Source organism: Anopheles merus, chromosome 3L (assembly GCF_017562075.2).
Source record: "Anopheles merus strain MAF chromosome 3L, AmerM5.1, whole genome shotgun sequence".
NCBI lineage: Eukaryota > Metazoa > Arthropoda > Insecta > Diptera > Culicidae > Anopheles > Anopheles merus.
The window spans coordinates 16,919,037-16,941,902 of NC_054085.1; the positions used below are offsets into that span (position 1 = coordinate 16,919,037).

The window sequence follows — 22,866 nt, forward strand, 5'->3', positions numbered from 1 at the left end:
TCGCTTCGTCGCTCTCTCGCTCGTGCGAAGTTGCGCACACAATCTCTCTCTGTCGCTCACATATACGTTTGAAACGTCTTACGTCCGAACGCTTGACAGTTGCGCTGCAGTACGCTTGTCAGCGGAATACGAAATGTTGTGTTTGTTTACATTTAATTTAACAGTCGCAAAATGAACGAAATATTCTCCTGCAAGGAGAAAAAACATCTATTTCAGCCAGATTTCTGTCGACTATGCCTTAGCCAGAATGGTGAGCAAACGGGCGTGTTTTCCTGCACGTCAGCAGCGGCACTGTTTGAACGAATATTTCACTGCACCGGCGTAAGGGTAAGTGAAACCCTTCGTGGAAAAGGCCCGACCGGAATCTCATGAGAAAACGCTTCACTTTTTAGCTAGCCGATTTTCCCGACGCACCCCCAACGGTGTGTGATGGATGCATTTCCCAGCTCGTTATTTGCGAGAAGTTTGTGAAGCTATGCCGTGAGGTGGATCAGAAGCTATGGCACCGGAGACAGCACAGTGCCAAGACTGAAGGGGCAGTGCAAGAGCAAGATCCAGCGAACACGATCTCGCAATCGAATGATGAGCAAGCACCCGAATCCAAGGTACAGCAGATTCACGTGAAATCGGACGAACCATCGCCAAACCCTCTGTGCGATGGAAAGAGCACGAACGAGGAGTTTTACGTGGTCGAAATCACGGACGCGCATCACGAGTACGAGCTGGACCTACCCGGCAGCGAAAGTATACCCGTCCCACCGGTCACTACTACCTCTAGCGCCACAGATAAAGTAAAGCACAGCCATTTACCCGTGGAAAAGCAGCACTGCAGCAAGGGTAGAACCATTGGCAAAAAGTCACAATGTACAGTGTGCGGTAGTTGGCAGCAAAATTTAAAGCAGCACATGCTTGTCCATACCGGAGAAAAGCGGTACGTGTGCCCCGTTTGCCAGCGCGCTTTCGCCCAGAAGGGTAACCTGACGTACCACCTGAACCAGCACACGGGCCACTGTCCGTACCGGTGCGAACAGTGTGATAAGGCGTTCAAAGACCCACAGTCGTTACGATCTCATAAGGTACGCATTAATTGTAGATGGATTTTTGCCATTGGTTTATAATTAATTATTTTCATATTCTAGCTTACTCACACGAATGAGCGTAAGTTTAAGTGCGATGTGTGCGAAGATACGTTCAAGTACCGAAGCTCGCTGGTCGTCCACATGCGGTACCACACCCAGAGCAAACCGTTTGCATGCAGCGAGTGCGAAAGCTCGTTCGTGAACAGGTGAGTGTTGGCGCTTTAATTATTTGAAATAATATAATTTGCATACCCTTTCCCCTTTTCTCGCCGGTAGTTCCGGCTTAAAAAAGCACCTGCGAACGCACACCGGCGAAAGACCGTACCAATGTGGCGAGTGCAAGAAATCATTCAAATCTTCGCACAATCTGCGCCTGCACAAGCTTTCCCACACCAAAGAGCGACGGTTTCAGTGCGATCTGTGCAAACGCTGGTTTAGCTACAAGAATGTGCTCCAGACGCACATGCACGTGCACCGGAAAGGGCAGGGCACGTGCACCGAAAGCACCAGACCCGGAACGAAAAAGAGCACCGAGGGAGAGATAGAGAGCAACAGTGAAGGATAATAAAAATGATTAAAATAGATAGCAATTGTGGTTCGGCGCAATCCAGTTACCACCATCCTTCACTGCCGAAAAACATGTTTACAGCGCCTCTTTTATTATCTTAGAAGAGCTGTTTATTTTTGTTTTTTGTTTGTTTTTGCTTTCGTTCCAACTATTTCTCTCCCAACGCGGATGATGCTATCTTATCGTGGGCGGCATCTTATCACCAGTGTCCTTGGCGTGAACTTCTTTGTACCCTCGTTGGCATATTTTTCCTTTAAAAAACAATCATTTACGCCTTTATGTACAACGGAAATGGGAGCGTGGAAATTTGCACGCTAAATGCACTATACCATTGCCAATTATGCAACCACTCCGTTTGGCCCGTGCGAACATAAACAATTAGCCAACAACATTCGGGGCTGAATCATATGCGCGCATGCGGGGTGGGGGAACACGACCGGCGGACATATTTCCTCGTACAGTTAGCACTTCTAATGTCAAGATCGAAAATTCCCCACCTTGGGCGCAGACACTCCAGCGCGTGGGCTTTCCAGCCGAGCACGGCGAGGGGTCATTGAGAGTAATCTCTTTGGAGGTCAAGCAGGACTAGCTTTTAACGAAGTGGCCCGGCTGTCAAGAAGAACGCATCGAGCCAGTGGTTGAAAACTAAATGCGGCATCATAATGCATAAAGAAACAAAAAACGGAAGCCAATTAGTTCCAGGGCGTCGTCCGCTCAAGGGCCTTGCCGATCCGCTGGGTGCTGGGAGCGTGAATTGTTGCACGGGTAGGCTGCCTGCATAATGCAATATGAGTCGGAACGAGCTGCTAATTTTAAAATTGATCATTACTATTGTGGCATTATTCAATCCAACACGTTGTCGAGCGTTTTGGAGGTACGTACACACGATCTTCACCGATCAATCAATGATCGCTTGAATCAAAGGTCACATTCACACCGTTTACACCGCGCTTGTACAACTAGCTAGTGAAGTGAAGTGAGAGTAAGAGAAAAGAGCCACCCCTTCCCCCACCATATCCGGCTGTGGCTGAATGGGCTTTTACGCCACAAAACGGAACAAACAACCACCCGCACCCGCGATCGCTGCGCCGTGGAGCATTGGCGGTTTGAACATAAAAGAAGCGATCGTGATCGCGCATTACACTCCACCTTGAACGGGTGTGTGTTTGTGTGTGTGCGTTTGGATGGCTGTATTCCACCGATGACAAATAGTGCGCACACGTTGGCTCCCTTCCTTACGCACCCCTATTCCCTGCTATCTCTCTGAAAACGCGCGTCTGTTGGCCACATTTCACTCTCGCTCTCCGCTCTTCTCGCCGGTGCTCACACGGTGCCGGAGAAGAGCCGGTTCTCTTACTCCTATCGGTGGCGGCGGCAGACTGTTGGCGCACTGTATAAAAGTTTCCGCGCGCCACCCAAGCGCATTCAGTAGTAGCGCAAGCGAGCGGGAACGCGTAACCGCGTGGCGTTTTTGGTCTGCGGCTTTTGTACAGTGCAATATATACGTAATACGCAAAACGGTTCAGTGTGGAGCGAAGTAGTGGTAACAGGAAGTGAATTCAAAGTGTTTCAATTTTGCCTCCTCTGTTGTTTGTTATAGTGGAAAGATGTGGAACAGCATCACTGTCAGCGGGTTGGTGCTCGTGGCCGCGCTTGCCACATTGTGTCATGGTAATAACGGTTGGCCACAGTGAACATTACATACTGGGGCTGGGAGGGAAACGGGACGGAGGGACAGAGTGCGGTGGAGTGTGAGCCCTAAAAGAGCATTCATTCAATCGGTTACTGCCGCTGCGGTGTAGTTAGTTATCCACGAATTTCACCCTTGTTTGTGACGCTCCGTTCGATGACGATACCTGGAGAACTGGTTTTTACACTTTACAGTGCGTCAAAGACAATGCGCGGCAGCTTTAATTGGAACCGTTTAGTTCGCGTTTAATTGGTGGCTTGTTGGCAAAGAATGGTGTGTTTAGGCGACATTAGTTGTTTCATTCGTTGGCGTTTTAATGTGTTTTAACAAGGACATTTTAATAATTTGTGTCTTACATGTATCTAGGTGACTAATGTGGATTACAGTGGAGCTCATAATAGTTCAAACTATCATAGTTAAAATCCATTTTCGTGATAGTTCAGGCAAGAACAACTTGCAACAAACCAAACCTCATGCCTCTTGTATCTGACCTGGAGAGAAATTGTTGAAATCTTTTATAGACTAACGTAACAATTTGAAATGGCTCCATATCTAGTCGAGAACATCCATCAAGAGAAACAGTTGAATTCGAACAAAATGGTATAATCACGAGATGATTTTGAAATAATAAGTTCATAATTCGACCATCAGTCAACCTATTCGATGGCAGTTATAGAGTTTTCCGAGTCACTTTCGAATCTACACATAATTATTCACCGCATCCAAGATGTTTTTCGACAACTGTCAAATATAATTTGACTAAATGCTAAATGTATTTGCTTCTAAATAAAATTTCAGTTTTTGTACATGATTTTCAACACATCACAAAGAACTGTCAAATTAAATCCAGCGTGTGATGTGTTGAAAATCATGCTGAAGAAATTAAAAAGTTCTTCAGTTCTTACACATGATTGTCAACACACCACAAAGAACTGTCATACTCAATCCAGCTTAAGACGTGTTGAAAATCATGTGGAAGAACTGAAACATTATTGTGATGCAAATACATCAATTGACAGCTGTTGAAAATCACTTCGCAAGCAAGGAAAAATGTTGTATACATTGGAAATTGACTCGGAAAACCCTGTAAATCATAAGGGCTTTTTTATCATTAAAAATAGAATAAATCTTCTTCTTCTTCTTGTTGGCTCAACAACCGTTGTCGGTCAAGGCCTGGCTGTACACCACCACTTGTGTGGGGTTGGCTTTCAATGACTTTTGGATTACTCCCCATAGCAGGATAGTCAAGCCCTGCGTATGGCGGCACGGTCTAGTTGGGGCTTGAACCCATGACGGGCATGTTGTTAAGTCGTACGAGTTGACGACTGTACCATGAGACTGGCTATAAAAAATATAATAAATATGCTTAAAAAATTGCGTTCTTGAACCCTTTTCTTTCTGCTTGGTGTTTCAATGCGGCTTACAAATGTCTTTAATCGATCCTAGATTCGATCGACCACTTGTACGATCGCATGGGAACCTCGTGGACACAACAGAGACAGTTCCGCATACAAGTGCCCCGCTCAGCCTTTGACGCACTGTACGTCTCGATTGCCCTATCGTGTCGTTTATGCAAGCAAAACATAAAACCCGCACGAAAATAGGTATCATTTTGTGATGCCGTTGACTTGGTTTGTCATTGAGACGACGTTCGACCTCAGCATTGAAGGATTTGCATGTTTTTGATGCGCCGCATCCCCGGCCCACGGCCGTCGAAGGTTGCTTGGATGAAATTAGCAAACCGGCGGCTCGATTGCCATACTTAGCTCATTTCTCGTCAGCGAAAAAAAAAAGACTCACTTCCTATGATAAATCAACGCCTACTAGCGCACCGCAACACCGGAAATGATTCGTGTCACGTCACACAGCGATCGTACTGCACCTCCGATGAAGCAAAGATTGAATTATGATTTTAATTAGCGATTGTGTTTGCGTTCTGTTGCAGGAGCGTGCGATGAACCGTGCCCGGTGCCGCCAAAGCATTACGCCGAGCTTGGCTGCAAACCAATCCTCGAGGAAGGTCAGTGTTGCCCGAAAAGGTAAGTCCGGTGTTTTGGGTTTCCGGGAACATAGTTTGTCGTGACAGTAATCCCTCAATGCCTTCCCTTTCCAGATACCAGTGCCCCGAGTTGACCGATCGCGATGGAAACAAATGCTACTTCAATGGCAACATTTATCCGGCCGGCGCCAAGCTAGCCCCGGCCGAACAGGAAATTCACTCCTGCTCGCCTGCCTGCTTCTGCTCCAAGTAAGATCGCTCGACTTTTTGGAGCATTTCGTAGCATTTTGTCTTAACCCGTTTTCTTCTACGCTTGCAGCCACACCGCACCGGCAACGTTCCGTTGCGCCAGCATCGATTGTTTCGAGTTTTTCGAACCGACGAAAGAGGACTGCATCCACCAGTACACGCTGCACGGGTGCTGCGCGGAAAAGAGCGTTTGCGGTGCGGACAAGCTGGCCAAGCTCGCCCAGTGCTATCTGGACGGCCGGCAGTATTACGAGGGCCAGCGGATGTACCCGAAGGAGGAGTCGTGCAAGTTTTGCTACTGCAAGCCCGGCTTCGACAACAGCACGGTCGGGGCGGACAATCCGAACTGCTACGAGACGCAGTGCGGGCTGGAGCTGCACGCCGGCGATCGGATCGCGATGGGCTGCATACCGATCTACTTCGGCAACCATCGGTGCTGCCCAATCTCGTGGAAGTGCCGTAAGTGCGCGGGTTACATCACCTCTTGGGGCGGTGGTTTGGGTGTAATATTTCATCGATCGTCATCGCTTTTTTCTCTCTTTGCTTTTGCAGCATCCGACAGCGATGAGGTGATTGTCGAGGGACGCATCGAGCAGGACGATGACGCCCAGCCCGAACCGGCCATGCAATGTAAGTTCGGCAAGCTGACGCTGAACAAAGGGGACGGCGTGAGCAGCGACGACAAGTGTGTGGAGTGCAAGTGCACGGTACCACCGCTAGCCCACTGTATTCAGCGGGAGGATTGCTAGAGCGGAACGGGGGCCACGATTAGTGTTAGGTTATTTTTTAAAGTAATTATTTAAATTTTGTCACCAGAGAGAACGCAAGGAAGGGAAAGAAAAGAAGAGAAGGGAAGAGTAGAGCGTCGAACATCGTGTACTTAATAAGCGCGGCGTGAAGGCTGTGTGGAGTTTTTTTTGTTTCGAATAAACCATGATCGTTTTAAGTAGCTTGTAATTACATTCTTTTGTTGCATGCTTCACTTTCATTTTCAGTTCACTTAATTTTTTTTAAATATTGGAAAAAAAACAACACAATGTACTATTTATTTTTGCCATGCCTCTATATATTTTTTTGACAAATTCGAGTAAATTTCGCCTGATTTCTCATTTGGTCAAAACACTTTTCAAAAATGTTAATACAAATCATCTAATTCATTATTATTTTAAATAACTAATATCTCCTCAATGATTAATTATATTTTTTACCGAAAAATTGCACTTTAATAAACTCTAAAGATTTCATGATGGTTTTATGTCGTTTTATTCGTTAGCTGTATGTTATGTTCCAACATTTTGTTGTTATTTCTCAACCCATTTCAATTGCCGCTTAACGCTTCATTCAAACTTTCATTCATGTTATGACGATAATGGGCTAATATCGATGTCCACATTAAATCGAAGCTTCGGACCGATGCAGTTGACTGTAGTAATTTTTTTTTTCTTTTGGCTCAACAACCGTTGCCGGTCAAGGCCTGCCTGTACCACACTACTTGTGGGTTTGGCTTTCAGTGACTTATTGATCCCCCCATAGCAGGATAGTCAGTCCTACCGTATGGCGGCACGGTCCATTTGGGGCTTGAACCCATGACGGGTATGTTGTTAAGTCGTACGAGTTGACGACTGTACTACGAGACCGGCTCGAAAAAATGGTTTAATAATGCGATACTTACTATCTCTCGATGTATCTGAAGGTCTAAAGTCATACATACTGAAAAGCGCCCCCCTGTAGTAATATATACATATATAAACATGATATAAACATATTATACATATTACGTTCACTTTCACTCGATCGCTATATAGACCTGTAACGTTATCAGCGACTTTCGCCACGCTGTTATGGTTTTCTCAGCTCATTAGGTTCAACGTTTTGCGGTTCGTTACTAAGGAAATTTTTTTTTAATTACCTATAGTGCTTTATAAGTTAAAATTGTGATATACTTCGCCCTCCGCACCAATTTGAAAAGAACTTCAATACTTAATTAAATAAAACCAAATTAAAATAATAAACCACCAACCACAAGAAGTATAGAACTATGCGCGTCCATCACTGTATTCGCTAGTTGATCGTTAAGGTGTAAATAGAGGTAGCGTGAAAGCAACAATGATGCGGTTTTTTGATTATGCTTTCTTCAAACAAATGCCACAATTAGCTGTATTGGGTATGAAATGATGGGATGGGGTTTATTCACCAGAGCAGATTAATTCAATTTTCTATCCAATTTAGAGAGTATACACAATGACTTTGCTTTTCTTTATTTGCTAATTTCACACAAAAGACCATGAAAAAAAGAGAAATAAATCTTTATCCAAGAAGAATGTAAATCTAAATATAATATAAAAAAAAACTGTTAACTTACCCTTTATTGCTTCTACTAATCACTGATTAAAGCTTATTGAAATTTGTTCAATTGATGTCCATTAATATCCACTAGTCACTAAGGAAATATTTTAGATAAAAAGAATTAATGCCAAAAGATCGTATCCATTTTTATCCAAAACCACTTATCCTTGTAACGAATTTTATCATTTTGTAATGTCTAGTAGGATTTATTTCATTTTAGTTCATGAAGTAGAAGTGCCTGCTCGTACAAGGTGAGCTGTGGTTCGGTTCTCATTAGAAAAATACCCTCTCGTCGTGAAAATCGATATTTTTCTAGTATCGAACATGTTATTCGTTCGGCACCGAACAACCTTAAAAGCCATTTGCCAAATCGTTTGCATATGCAGAAATGGCCGATGAGCGAATAAAAACGAAAGATGGATAAATAACGAAAAACAAGCTTCACCAGAAAAATGTGAAGCAAAATTTGGGCATTTTAAAGCCCAACAGACGTGTGTATGGAAATAGCCAACCAATAACAAGTACACCAATTTTAAAAGTCGATTGTCTCACTGATTGGCCCTATTCATTGAACAGTTTGTTGTCGTGTCTTTATTATTTTCGCTACAAGAACGGGTTTGTTACTGGTACCTGAAGAAGACAAAAAGAGGTAAAAAGATCACCTGAAAAGATGTCGTTGTTTCCGTTTCTGAAGGTAAACACATTTTATATATTTGTTTCCTTCTTCGCCCGGTAAAGCCCACCAAAACACAAACACACCATTGTAATACTACCGATCGGCGCGAGGGGTATGAGATCATCGGGTCATCTACAAGCAGGCCTGTGGGCTGCAGAGCCCGATCGATAGCACCACCACCATCCAACTTAATCAGTAGTCGTTGTTCAATCGACCTCACCAGAAGCACGAAATCTCGAGCTCTCGAGAGTGGAAGCGCAAAGAAAAAAAAATGCATTTCTTAACAGTTTTCACCCTGACGCTGTGCGGTGGTGGTATGTGATCGTGTTGACATTTTACCCTTTCTTGCACTAACTTTTCTCGGCCGTTTTGCAGCACTGACCGTCGCGCGCGGCTGTGATGTACCGCTGGCGCACTACAAAACGATGCACTGCCAGCCCGTCGGCAACCGTCCGGACGGTTGCCCGGAAAGGTACGACTGCCCCTCGATAACGGCGCACGACAGCGGCAAGTGTTACTTTAATGGCAAAACGTACGCCATCGATCAGCCCGTGCCGGACGCGGAGGTGTCCCAGTTTTGCTCTGCCGCCTGCTACTGCCGCTCGTAAGTGTTTGCAGGAAGTGGCGGGTTTCTGCAACTCGTTCACCCCGTTTTAACGTTCGCTTCGGTTCGATTGCAGTGCTAATCCGATTGCTAAATTCCGCTGCGTGCACGTGGATTGTGCGGAGTTTTTCAAGCGGTTCGATTACGACAACTGCGTGCGACAGTACAGCCCGCAAGGGTGCTGCTCGACCGGTACGGTGTGCGGGGAGGAGCGCAACAAGCTGGCGACGTGCGAGCTGGAGAGCGAAATCTACCGGGAAGGCCAACGTATGCGCTTCAAGGGCAACCAGTGCCGGACGTGCATCTGTACCGCCGGGTTTAATGCGACCGCGATCGAGCAGGATCCGAACTGCGTGGAGACGGTGTGCGGGTTCGAGCTGTTCGAGGAGAAGCAGGTGTATGGCGGTGGCATTCCGGTGTACAAGCCGGACGGGTGCTGCCCGTGGGAGTGGCGAATGCGTAAGTACACAGAGCATCTTTTGTCGAAGATAATTCTAAACAAAATGAGCTTTATCATCTTCTTTTTTTGTTTAGCAAAACAAACGGATACCGTTGTGAAGGGCACCGGCAGTAAGCCGGCCACTGATCCGAAGCTACAGTGCAAGTACGGCAGCCTCACGCTCGATGTGGGAGACTCGCTCGACATACAGCAGAGGGCGGAGGGACAGAAGTTGTCCTGCAGCTGCCAGGTGCCACCGTTAATGCACTGCATGCTGAACTAAAGGGCGTTCAACACGAGTGAACATATATAATCAATAACCATTATCAAGCTAAAAGCATGCATACATGGTTTTCCAGGGGTTCTCATAGCTGTGGGACCCTTAGATGCCTACCTCTTGAAATGAACTTAATCTAATGTGAATTGGAATTTATTTAATTTAGATAAATCTAATAGGAATTTTCAAGGAGCCTGTGTGAAAGGGGTGCGAGATTCCAATTTCCATCATATGTAGTTCACTTCCCATAAGAAAGAGTCTAGGAAGTGTCCCACAACTATGAGAATTCATGGAAAACCCTGTAAAACCTGCCATGCGATCGTTTTTAAAGCTTTTTATTCAGTAATAATTGTAATAAATGTCACATATCACGCTCAACATGAAGTACATTCGCGTATCACGCTCCTCGCGCGTTAGTTTGCCGTTAAGGTACAGTGGACCATCGGGGGGATGGCACAGAAGCACTGGTAAATGCCGACCGGCGTCACATCCGCCACCAGTGACTCCCCTACGCTCAGCGTCAAGTTACCGTACGTGCAGCTGTCTCGAACCGTCCACTCTTCCAAAGCGTTTGAGCTCTCCGTTCCCACGTCCCGCCGGATACGATCGCTTGCTTTTGCTGTTAATTAAGAATTTAAACTTCTTCAATTAATAAATAAATACTACCAAACAACCGGCCAATCACTCACGCAGTCGCCACTCCCACGGGCAGCACCGATTGCCGTAGTAGACCGGGGCCGCACCGTGCGCCAGCACCGACGGCGCTATCAGCTCGAACGCACACGCGTTCGTGTAGCATTTCGTGTGGCCGTGTGGGTCGCTCGCGTTGAAATGCTGCGTACAGATGCACGTCTGGCACGGGTCGTCCGGCAGCTGCATCCGTTCGCCCTCGTAGTACGTCACCGCGCCCACCGTACAGCGGGGCAGATTGGTGCGCTTCTCGCCGCACGCCTGCCGGGACGAGCAGCAATCGTTCGTGCGGTACTGGCGCACACAGCCGGCCCGGTGCGGCGACAGGAACTCCGGACAGTCGATGTGGGCGCAGTGGAATTCGGCAACGGCGCGCCGTGAGTTCCTATATGTTTTACAGCGGGGGGAGTGGTTTACAGTTACTAAATTCTAAATTCGCCGGCTAGCAAATGAACCACACATTACTCACATTTGGCATGTGCACAGGGCCAGGCAGGACGATTTCACCTTCTCGTCCGGGACGTGCGCGTGCAGTTCGTACGTTTTGCCGAACAGATAACACTTATCATGGGCGCGCCGTTCCAGCATCGAACAGTTGAACCTGGAAGCCGAAAGCGAGAGAGAGGGAGAGAGAGGGCGTTATTATGAGTTATTTTGGGATTTTACAAAGCGAGAGAAGTCTTACCATAGTGGGCAGCCCTGTGCGTTTTGCTCGGCCGCCGGTTCGCACCCGAGGGTCGTGTAGTGTTTGGTGGGCACCGGACATCGGCCCAAAGCGTTTGTGGCTGCAAAGAAAGGGGTGTAAAAAGTGATTAGTTTGATTGGCAAAAGCAGTAGCGATCGGTAGCTCACCTCCCGAGATCAGCAAAACGGCAACGATCAGCATCGCTGGAAGTTTGTGCACTAAAACTGAAAACATTTCTGTCTAGATTTATGCTTTCACACGTAAAGGAACTAGAATTGCTGGTGTTTAGACAAGGATTTTGCTCCGAAAACCCAATTTCTTTAATGTATGCACTCCATTACCGATCACACCGCCGACACGACAGACACGTCGAGAGAGACGGCAAGCTGCTCACTCTGTGTGTCGGTTTGTGTTGTTTTTTTCGCACAAGATGCCACCGCCGATAAGCGACGGCAGCCCGGGACCGGGATCGAATCGACGCGAATGGGTTTTGTTTGGTGTCGCGTGATGTAATTCCGTTCAAGTGATTGTGTACGGCGTGTTTATGGATTGTTTTCGGCTGTTATTTGCAGGATGCAAAGCAACTCAGCAAAGGAACTGATCTTACTTCCATGGAAATGTATTCATAGTATAATTCATAGCATAGTTGTAAAACAGCTTACAGTAGAGCTTTACGTAACGCAACACACCAAAAAATTCTGCAGTCCCATTCACCTCCCCCATTCCCATAAACGGTAAAATATCAGCAAAGTAAAAAAACTAATCACTGAGTTCGTCTTCTCCCATCCGTCCTCATCACTCCTGTACCTTAAGCTTCTGTATGCGGCTCGATACGAACTCCATCTCGTGCGACACCTGCGACCCGTCGAGCGAGTTGTCCACGCGCACGTTCTCCAGCGAGCGGGACTTTTTCAGCAGAACGATCGGATTCCGGCTGTACCGCACTGCATTGATCGATACGTCATCCATCATCGGCGTGGAGTGTTCGCACGTCTCCATCAGTGTCGTTGCGATCCCGGCATGGCTGGTGGACGCCGACGGATGATTGTCTGCACTGTCCTGTCCGGCCAGCCCGGAGTGGTTCGTCGGATCCGAGCTTTCGCTTTTCGTGCGCGTTCGATGAGGTATGAAGTAGGGGCGCATCCGGCCGTACGGTGAATAGCAGTGGGAAGCTTTCGTTGGCGACTGAGAGAGAGTTACAAAACGCATAAGAATAAGTTGGTAATTTTAACATTCAAACGCACCACCAACACCTACCTCATTTTCGTACACTCCCATCGAAAAGTGTACGGCGTGACCGCGATGATTGCGCGTGGTCCGATGGTTGAGCACCGGGCTCGGCGTAATCGGTACCGTATCTCGCACGTGGCGCCACACCTCATGGTAACTGGCATTGCTTGGCAATGGGTGAAAGGTAAAGGGCTGCCCGCGGTGTTCGGTGTCTTTGGTAGGGTCCACTTCCTGCTTCGCTTGGCACATCGGGTTCAGTTCGGCCGCAGCCGGCACGCTGCTTTCGGCGGTTGGGGTCTAGAGGAGCGAATTAAATCGAGGAATTAGAGCAATGTTTAATTGTTCATAAGCACCGCCTTACTTACTTGCATTGTTGGGTCTTAGCAACGAGACGGTGATGTGGTGAAGAGGGGGTTTTATTTCTGCAGTGCTAGTGCCAAATGGTTGGTATTGCCAAATTTGATTCCCCACTTAAAACATCTTGTCACGGCATACGCATCTCGTTCGGATTATTAGTGCCAGGTTTAGTGCCGCAAGTATAATTGATTGGAGTTTTGTTTTCAGTTCATTGCTGCAGATGGATAATTTCCATGAAAATGTTCGTTCGTTCATTCGTTCGTTAACTAATAGCAATACCGTACCTGAATCGTTGTTCGTCCTGAAGGGCGTACCGGATGCGATTAGGAAACTGAACATCCTAGGCAATCCAATGCGCGATTTTATTAGTAATCAGTTTTTTCGAGCGATGATTGTACCGTTTCTGTGGTTATAAAAGAAAGTTAGTTAGTTTATTTATTCGTGTAGGTATTTGCGTAAAAAGTGCTTACGAGATGTTGGTACAATTCACCGAAAACGGATGATAGATGTAAACAAACATCCAATACGTTGGCCAGTGTGGCCAGATTATGTTGGCGGTTTTCGGCAGGCGCATCACAATTTTATCGGTACAGTGGAGCGCCGTTTATCCGGGCTTCTCGGGACTTGAACTCGCCCGGATATGCGAATAACACGGATAATGAGTCAAATGATATATTTTATCACAATTACTGATTAGGTTTTGGAAATTTTGTTTATTTTTTTTATAATAATAACCGGTAGGAATGCAGATAAATCGATATTTCTGGTCACTCTGACGTTGACAGTGATGCAGCCACGGATAATCGAGAGCAAGGAAAAAAGATGGACAGTGGGCTAGTAGATACGCCGAATCTTGGTAAAAATTTTGAAGAAAAAAAAAATGCTAAAACGATTCTTTATTTAAGATAATTGCTTCTGTTTTCTTCGTTAGGTTAGATTTGTTCTTCTGCTTAAGCATAATAATTTTCTCATTCTTATCTTTCCTATTCATTTTTGTAATGTTTCTTCACTCTTTAGTGCTTGTTTTGCTGTACTTTTCATATACATTTTGTCTCTTAATTTATGGTTTTTGTGAATCTTTTTTTTCTAGCTATGTTTCATTATTCCCTTTCTTTTCATTTTATCATTGCTGTTGTTTTTTCGGTTTTCCTTTTTTGCATTGTCTTCATTTAGCTCCTTTTCGTTTTCCTTCCTTTTTGTACTGGTTTTTATTGTTTTATTTATTTTATCTTGAGTCCTTTTTGTTTTTCTACTTTTTATTCTTCTTTTATCTTTTACTTTTCTTCTTTGTATTCCTTTTTTTACTTCTTCTGCTACTTGCTCCTTTTCTTTTGCTTATTATTATTATTCTTTTTCTTCTTCTTTTTCTAATAATTTCTTCTTCTTCTTCTTCTTCTTCTTCTTGTTATTCTTCTTCTTCTTCTTCTTCTTCTTCGTCTTCTTTTTTTAATTTTATTTTCTTATGGTTTTCTTCTTCTTCTTCTTCTTTTCTTTGTTCTTCTTTTTATACTACTTTCCTTTTCTTTTGCTTCTTCTTCTCCTGCTTCTGTTGATGTTATTCCCATCCGGATATGTAGCGAGTGTCAGCCATTCCGCCATTCAGCCAAGAAATGAATCAATATATGAACATTTATTTCATAATGCTATTTCCTTGCATTAAACATCAATATGTTTTAAAATTGTTGATCGAAATCCTTGCAATATTTCGAACCAACATATGACACCTTTTACCGGCCCTGCACAGCACAGCATGCGTCCTTAGGAATGTGTCCGACCCTTTCTAAAGCCATCCCCATAAACAGAGAAATCACATTTCCATAAATTATCATTACGTCATCCCCTTCCCCCACCCGGTGCAATGAGCTTCATTTTTTCACCATTTCCTGCACTACTCCCAGCTCCCCAGCCCGCTGGTTTGGTTTGATCGCTTTCACACGCACCGCATCGGAGGGTAAAGTGGGTTTATTTTTCTCCCGACGGATGTACAAACTCATATGCGTGCGTTTTAAGCGACTTTTGTGCGTACAATGTTTTTTTTTTTGTTGTTGTTGTTGCTTTTGCGCCTTCTCGGGGGATGTTTGCTTTGAATTTTTGGCCGACCACCGGAGGGTTGCGCGTATGAAAAACAAACCCCCGAGACGAATCGTGCGTTTTACGAGGTGTAAAAAGCGGCTAAAGTACGGCTAAAGAAGGCGTAATGTAATGGCGCGATGGCGTAAGAAGGTAGCACGGCGTGCAATGAGTGCCTGGAGTGAAATTTGGCAAATATACCTTTTTTGTAGCTTCCGTTGTGCCCTCTTCTGAGCAGCAAACAAAAAAAAAGGGGGACACACTAGAACAAAACCACGCTGTGGCCGTGCCGTTCGTTACACCAATTCGAGGGGTTTGTGTGCAATGCTTTCGATGTCAATTTCGCATCGAGTACGGGAGCGCATGTGTTTGCGTTGTGGGGCTGCTCATGGTGCCAAAAGTAGCCAATAAATAATTTAATACAAGCCTGCTTGTTAAGGGAAAGGCTCATCGCTTCATCGTACCAGGCCCCCGGTCCCGGCACGTGGGGTTCGTTCGAGCAGCGAACCCTTAAGGCTACTACTGGTTGTCCAGCGGAAGGAAAAAACTGGAAGCACAAAAGTTTGACTTTATCTTACCCGCATCCCCCCAGCGCAACGATGGCAATAACCGTGCCCCGAATGATACTGACGAGGGCGATAATATGGCTTAGGATGGATGCTGCTGCAAAAGCAGCCTTTGGGGGGCAGGCGACAATAATGCTCTGATTTGGTGGTTCCCTGCGCGGAAACACGCTTGACCGACTAGCAGGCGAAAAATAACGAAAATATTGTTGAAAAGGAAATTCATAGGCTGGGGAAAAGAAAGAAATGGTCGCCAAAGCCATTGCTGGCCATGGTGGGGGGGTTTGGATACACAGCCAATCCCGTGATACACTAGCACGTCTGTCCGTTGCTATGCCTACGGTACGAGGATTATGTACATACGATCACTTCAATCCCTGATTCTCCCTTTTTCCGAATCTTTTTGTTCTACGAATTCACCGGGAGGATACGTTGACCCGAGCATTTCCAAACGGCCCCGGCCCTCCTTTAGGTTTGAACGGATCAGGACGAATGTTTTCTAATCCTTACTTATGGTTGCTTCTGTGTGTGTGCGTGTGTGTCTCCACACGCGTGTTCGCTTCCCTTGCTTGACTTTCAACGCTGCGCCTGAATGTAGGCACTAGCGCCCGAATGTAGGCAATTCGTAGGTCGTTCACGGCATAGAAGGATTTTTCAGGCAGCGAATGAGTTTTGCTATGTTTGGGATCAAAAATCCGACCAGCCTGGCCAGATACGATGATACCAAAAAAGGTTACAATAGTTGGGAAATTGCTACAAAAAAAGAGAAAACGACGCTCGAAGTGCGTACCGGGAAATTGCAATGCATAAAGTTTGAAACTAAATTGCGCCGTATGATGGTTTATCGGGGAGCTGGAAATTAGATTTCAGTTCGTGAGGGTTATGAGGAAGGGACCAAAACACGGAGGAAATAGCGTGATTTAAAGGTGAGCACTATAGCTGCACTTAATAATAAGTGTAATCTTATTAAATCGTAACTTAATAGCGTTAGTTTGTTAAAGGAGATAAGTTTTGGGCAGTAGAAATAGGGGTGTTGGTAATATTTAAAAGCGTAATACAAAATTACCCTTCTTACCCTAAGTTTTCCAATCCCTGAAAGTTACTATTAATCAACACAACTAAGGCATAACCTCTTCGGACCACACATCCCAAGCAAATGCGTCTCCAATGGCACCGAAAGGCAACTAGGCACGACACAAAACCCTGCCACAAATCTCCCTGGCGGGCATCATCTATGTGTCCGATTGTTGGGGTAACTAAACGACTGGAGCAATAGTAATTACAGCAAAAAGCACAGGATAGGGTAAGGATCCAACCAACGACCAAACAGCCAGCAACCTATCATTGCCCGCACCGAAAGCCGACCGTATAATTTATTAATTACAGTGTCGGATGAAATCTTACGCGAAGACTTTTCAAGTCCTGAGATCTCTCCAGGAAATACGGAGCACCAGTACTAATCATAGGGTAAAGTATTATAGCACCTTTTGCAGGATTTGCTTGCTAATATTAATGAGACTCTTTTTCCAGTGTGTCAAGGGAGTGAAGCTGTCAAGAGGGTGGCGAAACATAAAGTCGATCCTAATACAATTGTATCATATTTTAGAAGTTCAGTTCAGTGGTTCTCTCTCGACACCCACTAGCGATGCCAAACCTTTCAGCTGGTTCAGCTTGTTATCTTGTTGTGCCTTCCCTTACAGCAGCTCCCCACAAGCATACACTTACAAGATTGAATTTTAACCCTGCCGAAAACTTATCATGTTACTGTTTGCGGGATGTTTAAAAGTTTGATACCGAAACCTGGTAGCGGGAAAGATACTTTCCCACACCAAGTAGAGGGCGTAAGTAGACGCCCCGGTAGCTATCGCCAAACCCATCGTTGGTGCTATCGATACTCTTGTGTGTTATATCCTCGAAGGGAAGTAAACTCTAACAAGAAGCTGCCGTGTAAGTTAGCTGCATGTTATGGAGGAGAATGGAAAGGAAGTTTCGGTGAAGTGTAGTTTCGCCGGCTAACTTTGAGTTTGCAGGTGATACATGAGACGGGATCTTCAAACTATTGTAGGTAACGAAAAGCGCAGGCTTTCAGGTATCTCTTGGTTGTAATTTGGTATTTTAATATTTTACAAACTTTTGTTTTTTTTTCCCCGCTAAAATAAAAAGTTCCAGTCCACGTGTGTCCTGTGTCAAAAAGCTCTTCTGTAAAGTACTCTGCAGACGACTCGCTGGCGCCAACGTCCTCCGGACGTCCTCAGTACAGTCATAAAAACCGCTCGCTTGGGAAAAGAAAGAACTTTGCCATCGGTTATTTCCAATCAGGGGAAATTCGTTCAGTTCGATTTATGGCCCACTTTTCTAAGGGGCAACTAGGCAGCGCGTAGCTGGCAACTGCTTTGCGGCGCTGTCCTCCGCTGCTGCTGCTGCTGGTTATGAAGTAATCGTTGACAGGCAGCTGCATTTGGGGTAATTAGTAACAGTAGTGGTTGATTGGGGGGGCAGTAAATTGGGTCATGATAAGCGATTGGACATCGCCAACATGCATATTGGATTACGAAGAGGGGAGTGTACATAGTCACAGTTACAAATTTAGCTCAAGTGATGTAGACGAAACGTGTACGGCGCTGAGTCTGAAGTGCGCTTAGTAGTGTTTGACGAATTCCATAAAAAAAGGATAATAGCTTTCTATGAAACCCATAACATCGGCCCCGTGACGCTAAGGAGACGGTCGCGAGACGCAATCGATTGACTACCATGTGGAGTAATCGGAGAGCACGAGTACATGATTGCTTTATCGTTTCGACGAACTGCACGCGTTGCTCGTGTCTTCGTGCTTGCGTGTATAGAAACTCTTCCGAAAACCAATTCGCCTCACAAAATTGCCTCAAACCCATACCCAGTACGGGATTTTGCGGGATCCGATTTGTTCCAATCGAAAATAGGAACGGAACGATGACACGCGTACCGAAGAGTGTGCCCGTTGTCATAGCCCCGAGAAGTACCTGGGATTGATACATACCGCGCGACTCGTCGTTCAGTACGGTTGCGTATGGGACTTGACATTGCCGTCAGATCAAAGACGTCGCCCAGATGGACCACACACTAGTGTCAGCTTTTCGTTTCTTTTTGTTGCTCCGAACTCTCTCCCCCCCCCCCCCCGAGGGGTCCAGAAATAGGAGGCCAGAAGGTAATGCGCCGCCGGAACCGAACCCGGTAGCTCCAGCCCAGTGCAGAGTGGAGCTGAAACGAATCAGTAACAGCGTTGAGGGAAGACACAGAAAGACTAATTTTAACCATCCTGCGCTGCGATCGTTCACGCCCAACTCACTAGCGCACAGCAACTGGCGCCTTCAGTTTCACGGGAGATCTCCTGAGCGAGAGCGGTGTTTCTGAAGCCTCCCGCTTTCGGAGCCAGCCTCTTCTAATTACCACGCCAGCACGAACTTTGACCTCGACTTTGACGGAGTAGAATGATTTGTTTCGCAGCTAATTACCTGCTGCCGCCGGGCGACCAGCTGCAAGATCTCCGTCCCAGGGCGTGTTTTTTGTTTCGTTTGACTTCCAGGGACACGACTCCACGCAGCCATCAAAGTGAAGTAACGCACCACGAGAACCTCGAGCCGATACAGTGCAGTGAAGGGGTTTTCGGAGACGGGAAAGGCAAATTATGCGCGGCACTTTGTATAAATAGCGCAGAAAATATGTTTGCCACCGCGCACGGGCCGGTACGCCCGTTTGATGTCGACGAGTGTGACGCTGCCTAGGGTTGTGACTTTCACGGGATCACCAAGTTCCGAGGAGCAACACCGTCGAACTAATTGGTTGTGGCATGGGTGCGCGGCATAAGAGTCACTCGATTGCGTAGTTGTAGGGCGTGTAGAGTGAGAAGGGAGAGCGAAACAAAAAAAATACAGAAGCACGTGCTTGTGTGTGTGTGTGTGTGCGAAATGGGCCGGCATAGATCACTCATCACCACTATGCCACCCGTTGATAATTGGTTCGGGGTAGAAGATTGGCTCTGGGTCTGGGAGACTATTTTTGGAAAACCCCTCCCCGAGTTCGTCTCGGTTCTTGCGCGTGCATACGCGTGGAACGGAAGCGCATCGAGCGTGGAAGTTGGCGACAATAAATTTGAAAGTTTTGGCAAAATTTTTGCACTAAGCGAATGGAATGCAGGGAAATGGGTTCGAGGAGGGAAGGTTTTGGTTGAATTTTGATGGCCACCCCTTTTAGTTGGCTTGGAATGTCTGTAGGGAAAGACTAAAATGTTGCATTCCACAGTGAACTCACAGCGGTGAAGGGAAGGAGGATAATAAAAGCAAGGAACGTATGTGTGTGTGTGGTCTTTGGTATTTTCGAAGACGAAGATGCAGTTTTTAGTGAGATATGGCATTACAAAATGATTCAGACGGCAGGCACATTGTGATACAAAGCAATAAAAATCTTTATGAAGGCTTAGCATCGTGGTAATTAAAGATACTGACAGTGAGATATTCAGGAGTTGTTCAGCTTCAACATACAGCACGCTGGCGAGTTACGCGGTTAATGCGTTCCGAAGACATCCACGTAACTCGAATATCCACGTGAGTCGTTTATTACCAAATATTCTCCAAATCAGAATGAGTCGAGAACCGCTCGTAATGCTAGAAGGATTCATCCCAGTTCCCCGAGAGCGTTTCGTAATTTAAGGATGATCCTCTTGTGCAAATCCTTACTAGCTAAAATCCTTTTGTATGATGAGAGGCTTCAGGAAGGTTTCCACGCTGTCTCCTTGCGAGCGTTACCTAATTTAAGGATGATCCTCTTCTACAAATCCTTAGTAGCTACAATCATTTTGTCTGATAAGGCTTCAGGAAGGTTTCCTCGCTGTCTCCTTGCGAGCGTTACGTACTTTAAGGATAATCCCCTTCTACAAATTCTTGTTAGCTAAAGACCTTTAGTTTAATGAGGCTTTAATCTCATAAACGTCCCGACTAGTTTTTTGGGAACACCACCAAACCAAGTCTCTCCTGCGGTACCAAAAGTTTCCCAATTTACGGGTAACAATAATAAATTGTAAACATAAACTTGACTTGTCCGCACACTTCACTGCATCACCACAGCAGTGTTCTTCAAAAGTTTCGAATCCATTTCCAATGCGCTCCGATCGTCCTTACGTACATCATCACACGCACGGACTGTTGCGGTAATTCCCCCGGGGATAGCGATAGAGACACTCAGATCGACACTCCGTGCGTCGTATCGATTGCACCCGTTTGTCTGGAGCCTCGAAAACTTTACCTCCCTCCAACCGGCACCGGCACAAGCGGTAACTAAATCGAACCCATTGTACTCTGATTTACTGCAATTACTTACTGTTCCGGGGGTGCCATTAATCGAACTAGCTGCGGTGAAACACTCACCGCCGACTAACTTACCAATAAACGGGGAGGGAAGCTTTTAGCGGTCCCGGCGTAAATTTGGCGTAAACCACTTTGCGCATCAGCTGCATCAATGTAAGTGTTGGAATGTTCGTGTCCGAGAGGGGGGTTTTTCTCCATTGCTTTTCTTCCTACCTTTGTCGCATTCTACTTCGTGCGTCCATCTCCGTGACATCGTGTGTCCCATCTGCAACTGCAGCCATTTTGGCGATCGAAATGGGGAAAGTTTTTCTTACAATGCTCTGTCACCCTTCCCCGTCCCCCCATTACGCAACCTTACGTGTCGCGTAACGTGCTGGACGCACCGGATGTGGTGGGTCTCACCCAGCTGGCGACTTGCGGACTTTGGCAGAGTTGCGTTTCCGGTTTCGGTAGGTCAAAACGTGTGCCAACGGTAGGGGGCTCGGGCAGTGGAAAAAGGTGCCATGTTGGTCGGTGTTTGAGTTTGAGCAAAGTACATTGTACTACTTACTGATGTGCGGTGAGTTTTGTTTAAAAAAAAAAGAGGTTTAGAGTGTTCTCAATTTTATCTTTTTGGATTGACGTAATGTATAAAATTCCGAGCAGTTACTGTAGCAATGCGTACGCAGGATGAAGTACAATGTTCCGTTTCGCGTATGGGAACGTAATACCTTAGTAAAACGGTACGGCTGCGGAGCCCGCCAAAAGCCAAAACATCACGTAACTGAGGCAAAGTTGACTTAAACCTCACCCGTGAATGGGACGGTTCAACACGGGCTGACGAAACGATAAAACTCTTGCTGGTGCAGCACCGTCATTGAAGCTAGTTATCTGTCGCAGGTCAGTGCTGCAGGTTGGACCATGGAGCCCCGGTTACTCTTAACGTTGTTTCTGTGCCTGGCCGTCCGCGGGTGGTTGGATGATCCGGCACAACACAGTGCCGTAGCAGAGGCAGTGCACCCACGGGAGATTCACTTGAAGTTGGCAAAAACTTCGCAAACATTTGCGCCGAAAAAGAGTAAAGGATTTCTGTTCACTACGGAGCATCCCGAACCCAAGGAGCGGCCACCCTGTGAGGAGTGTGTTTTTCGCGTCGTATGTAAAGGCTCCAAGTGTGCGAAGGCATGTAAATATTGTGAAAAACATCCAGAGACAGGAGTGAAGGTAAACTTCGATTTTGATAGTGTTGCTGGCAGTGATTCCGACCAAGAAGACCATGACTATTGGGAAAAGGAACACAAACCTACAAGTGGACCTAGACATCACGAAGCGGTGACAAAGTCGAGCAAACCTTCTAAAACGGAACACAGACAGACACTCAAGGACAGTGACGAAACAGTGACCAAATCGAACGCTCTTACTAAAACGGAACACAAACCGACCACTGCTCCCAAGCAACACGAAACGGTGACAGTGGTGGACAAACATATGGGACCGTTCCGGAAGTGGATTCACTCACGGAGAGAATTTCGAAAAAAGAAAATGGAAGAACGAAATGAGGCTAAACACGAAACCACTGTCAAACCAGCCGACGCTAAGAAGATTCATGAATCAGAAAATTCTAAAGTAAAAGACGACAAAACAAAACTGACCGACAAAATGACGACAGCAACAACATTGAAAGAGAAGGAAGCGCCGCACGATAAAACGAATGTGTTTAGTGTGGCAAAGCAGGAGGAAATGAAACATGAAAAGTCAAACACGATAGTAAAAGACGACAAGAGATCAAATGAAAACAAATCGTTGGAAAAGTTAAATATTATAAAACTTCTTGACAAAGTCGTAAAAGATAAGGATCATCATGATAGTGACAAACATGAAGTGGACAAAGACAAGAACAAAGAACATGACACTAAAGAAAGTAACAAAATCGAAAAAAATATAGAGAAACATACAAAGGATCATGAAAACAATAGTAAAGGTAATGAGATTCATGAAATAGAGTGGGATTCGCTACTGCAAGCCA

General features: G+C 45.9%; 5 protein-coding genes across 5 annotated transcripts; 3 read left to right on the top strand and 2 right to left on the bottom strand.

Moving 5' to 3' along the window:
- Nucleotides 1-115: 115 nt before the first annotated feature.
- On the top strand, nucleotides 116-2,538 carry LOC121599153 (zinc finger protein 782-like). Its single transcript, XM_041926709.1, has 4 exons — nucleotides 116-327; nucleotides 393-1,076; nucleotides 1,140-1,285; nucleotides 1,356-2,538. Exons 1-4 carry the CDS (start codon nucleotides 172-174, stop codon nucleotides 1,642-1,644), a joined length of 1,275 nt encoding a protein of 424 aa, XP_041782643.1. The 5' UTR covers nucleotides 116-171; the 3' UTR covers nucleotides 1,645-2,538.
- Nucleotides 2,539-3,028: 490 nt separating this feature from the next.
- LOC121600132 lies at nucleotides 3,029-6,531 on the top strand. The gene is made up of 5 exons (XM_041928459.1): nucleotides 3,029-3,318; nucleotides 5,283-5,376; nucleotides 5,451-5,585; nucleotides 5,656-6,044; nucleotides 6,138-6,531. Exons 1-5 carry the CDS (start codon nucleotides 3,255-3,257, stop codon nucleotides 6,332-6,334), a joined length of 879 nt encoding a protein of 292 aa, XP_041784393.1. The 5' UTR covers nucleotides 3,029-3,254; the 3' UTR covers nucleotides 6,335-6,531.
- Nucleotides 6,532-8,786: 2,255 nt separating this feature from the next.
- Nucleotides 8,787-10,305, top strand: LOC121599826. The gene is made up of 4 exons (XM_041927913.1): nucleotides 8,787-8,921; nucleotides 8,983-9,211; nucleotides 9,288-9,670; nucleotides 9,746-10,305. Exons 1-4 carry the CDS (start codon nucleotides 8,879-8,881, stop codon nucleotides 9,931-9,933), a joined length of 843 nt encoding a protein of 280 aa, XP_041783847.1. The 5' UTR covers nucleotides 8,787-8,878; the 3' UTR covers nucleotides 9,934-10,305.
- A 35-nt stretch (nucleotides 10,306-10,340) lies between these two features.
- Nucleotides 10,341-11,757, bottom strand: LOC121599825. Its single transcript, XM_041927912.1, has 5 exons — nucleotides 11,470-11,757; nucleotides 11,303-11,402; nucleotides 11,087-11,218; nucleotides 10,617-11,002; nucleotides 10,341-10,546 (listed from the first exon to the last, which is right to left on the bottom strand). The coding sequence occupies exons 1-5, from the start codon at nucleotides 11,534-11,536 to the stop codon at nucleotides 10,341-10,343; spliced, it is 891 nt and encodes a 296-aa protein (XP_041783846.1). The 5' UTR covers nucleotides 11,537-11,757.
- A 146-nt stretch (nucleotides 11,758-11,903) lies between these two features.
- Nucleotides 11,904-13,437, bottom strand: LOC121599827. Its single transcript, XM_041927914.1, has 5 exons — nucleotides 13,360-13,437; nucleotides 13,174-13,292; nucleotides 12,898-13,103; nucleotides 12,560-12,829; nucleotides 11,904-12,487 (listed from the first exon to the last, which is right to left on the bottom strand). The coding sequence occupies exons 3-5, from the start codon at nucleotides 12,901-12,903 to the stop codon at nucleotides 12,098-12,100; spliced, it is 666 nt and encodes a 221-aa protein (XP_041783848.1). The 5' UTR covers nucleotides 12,904-13,103; nucleotides 13,174-13,292; nucleotides 13,360-13,437; the 3' UTR covers nucleotides 11,904-12,097.
- Nucleotides 13,438-22,866: the final 9,429 nt, after the last annotated feature.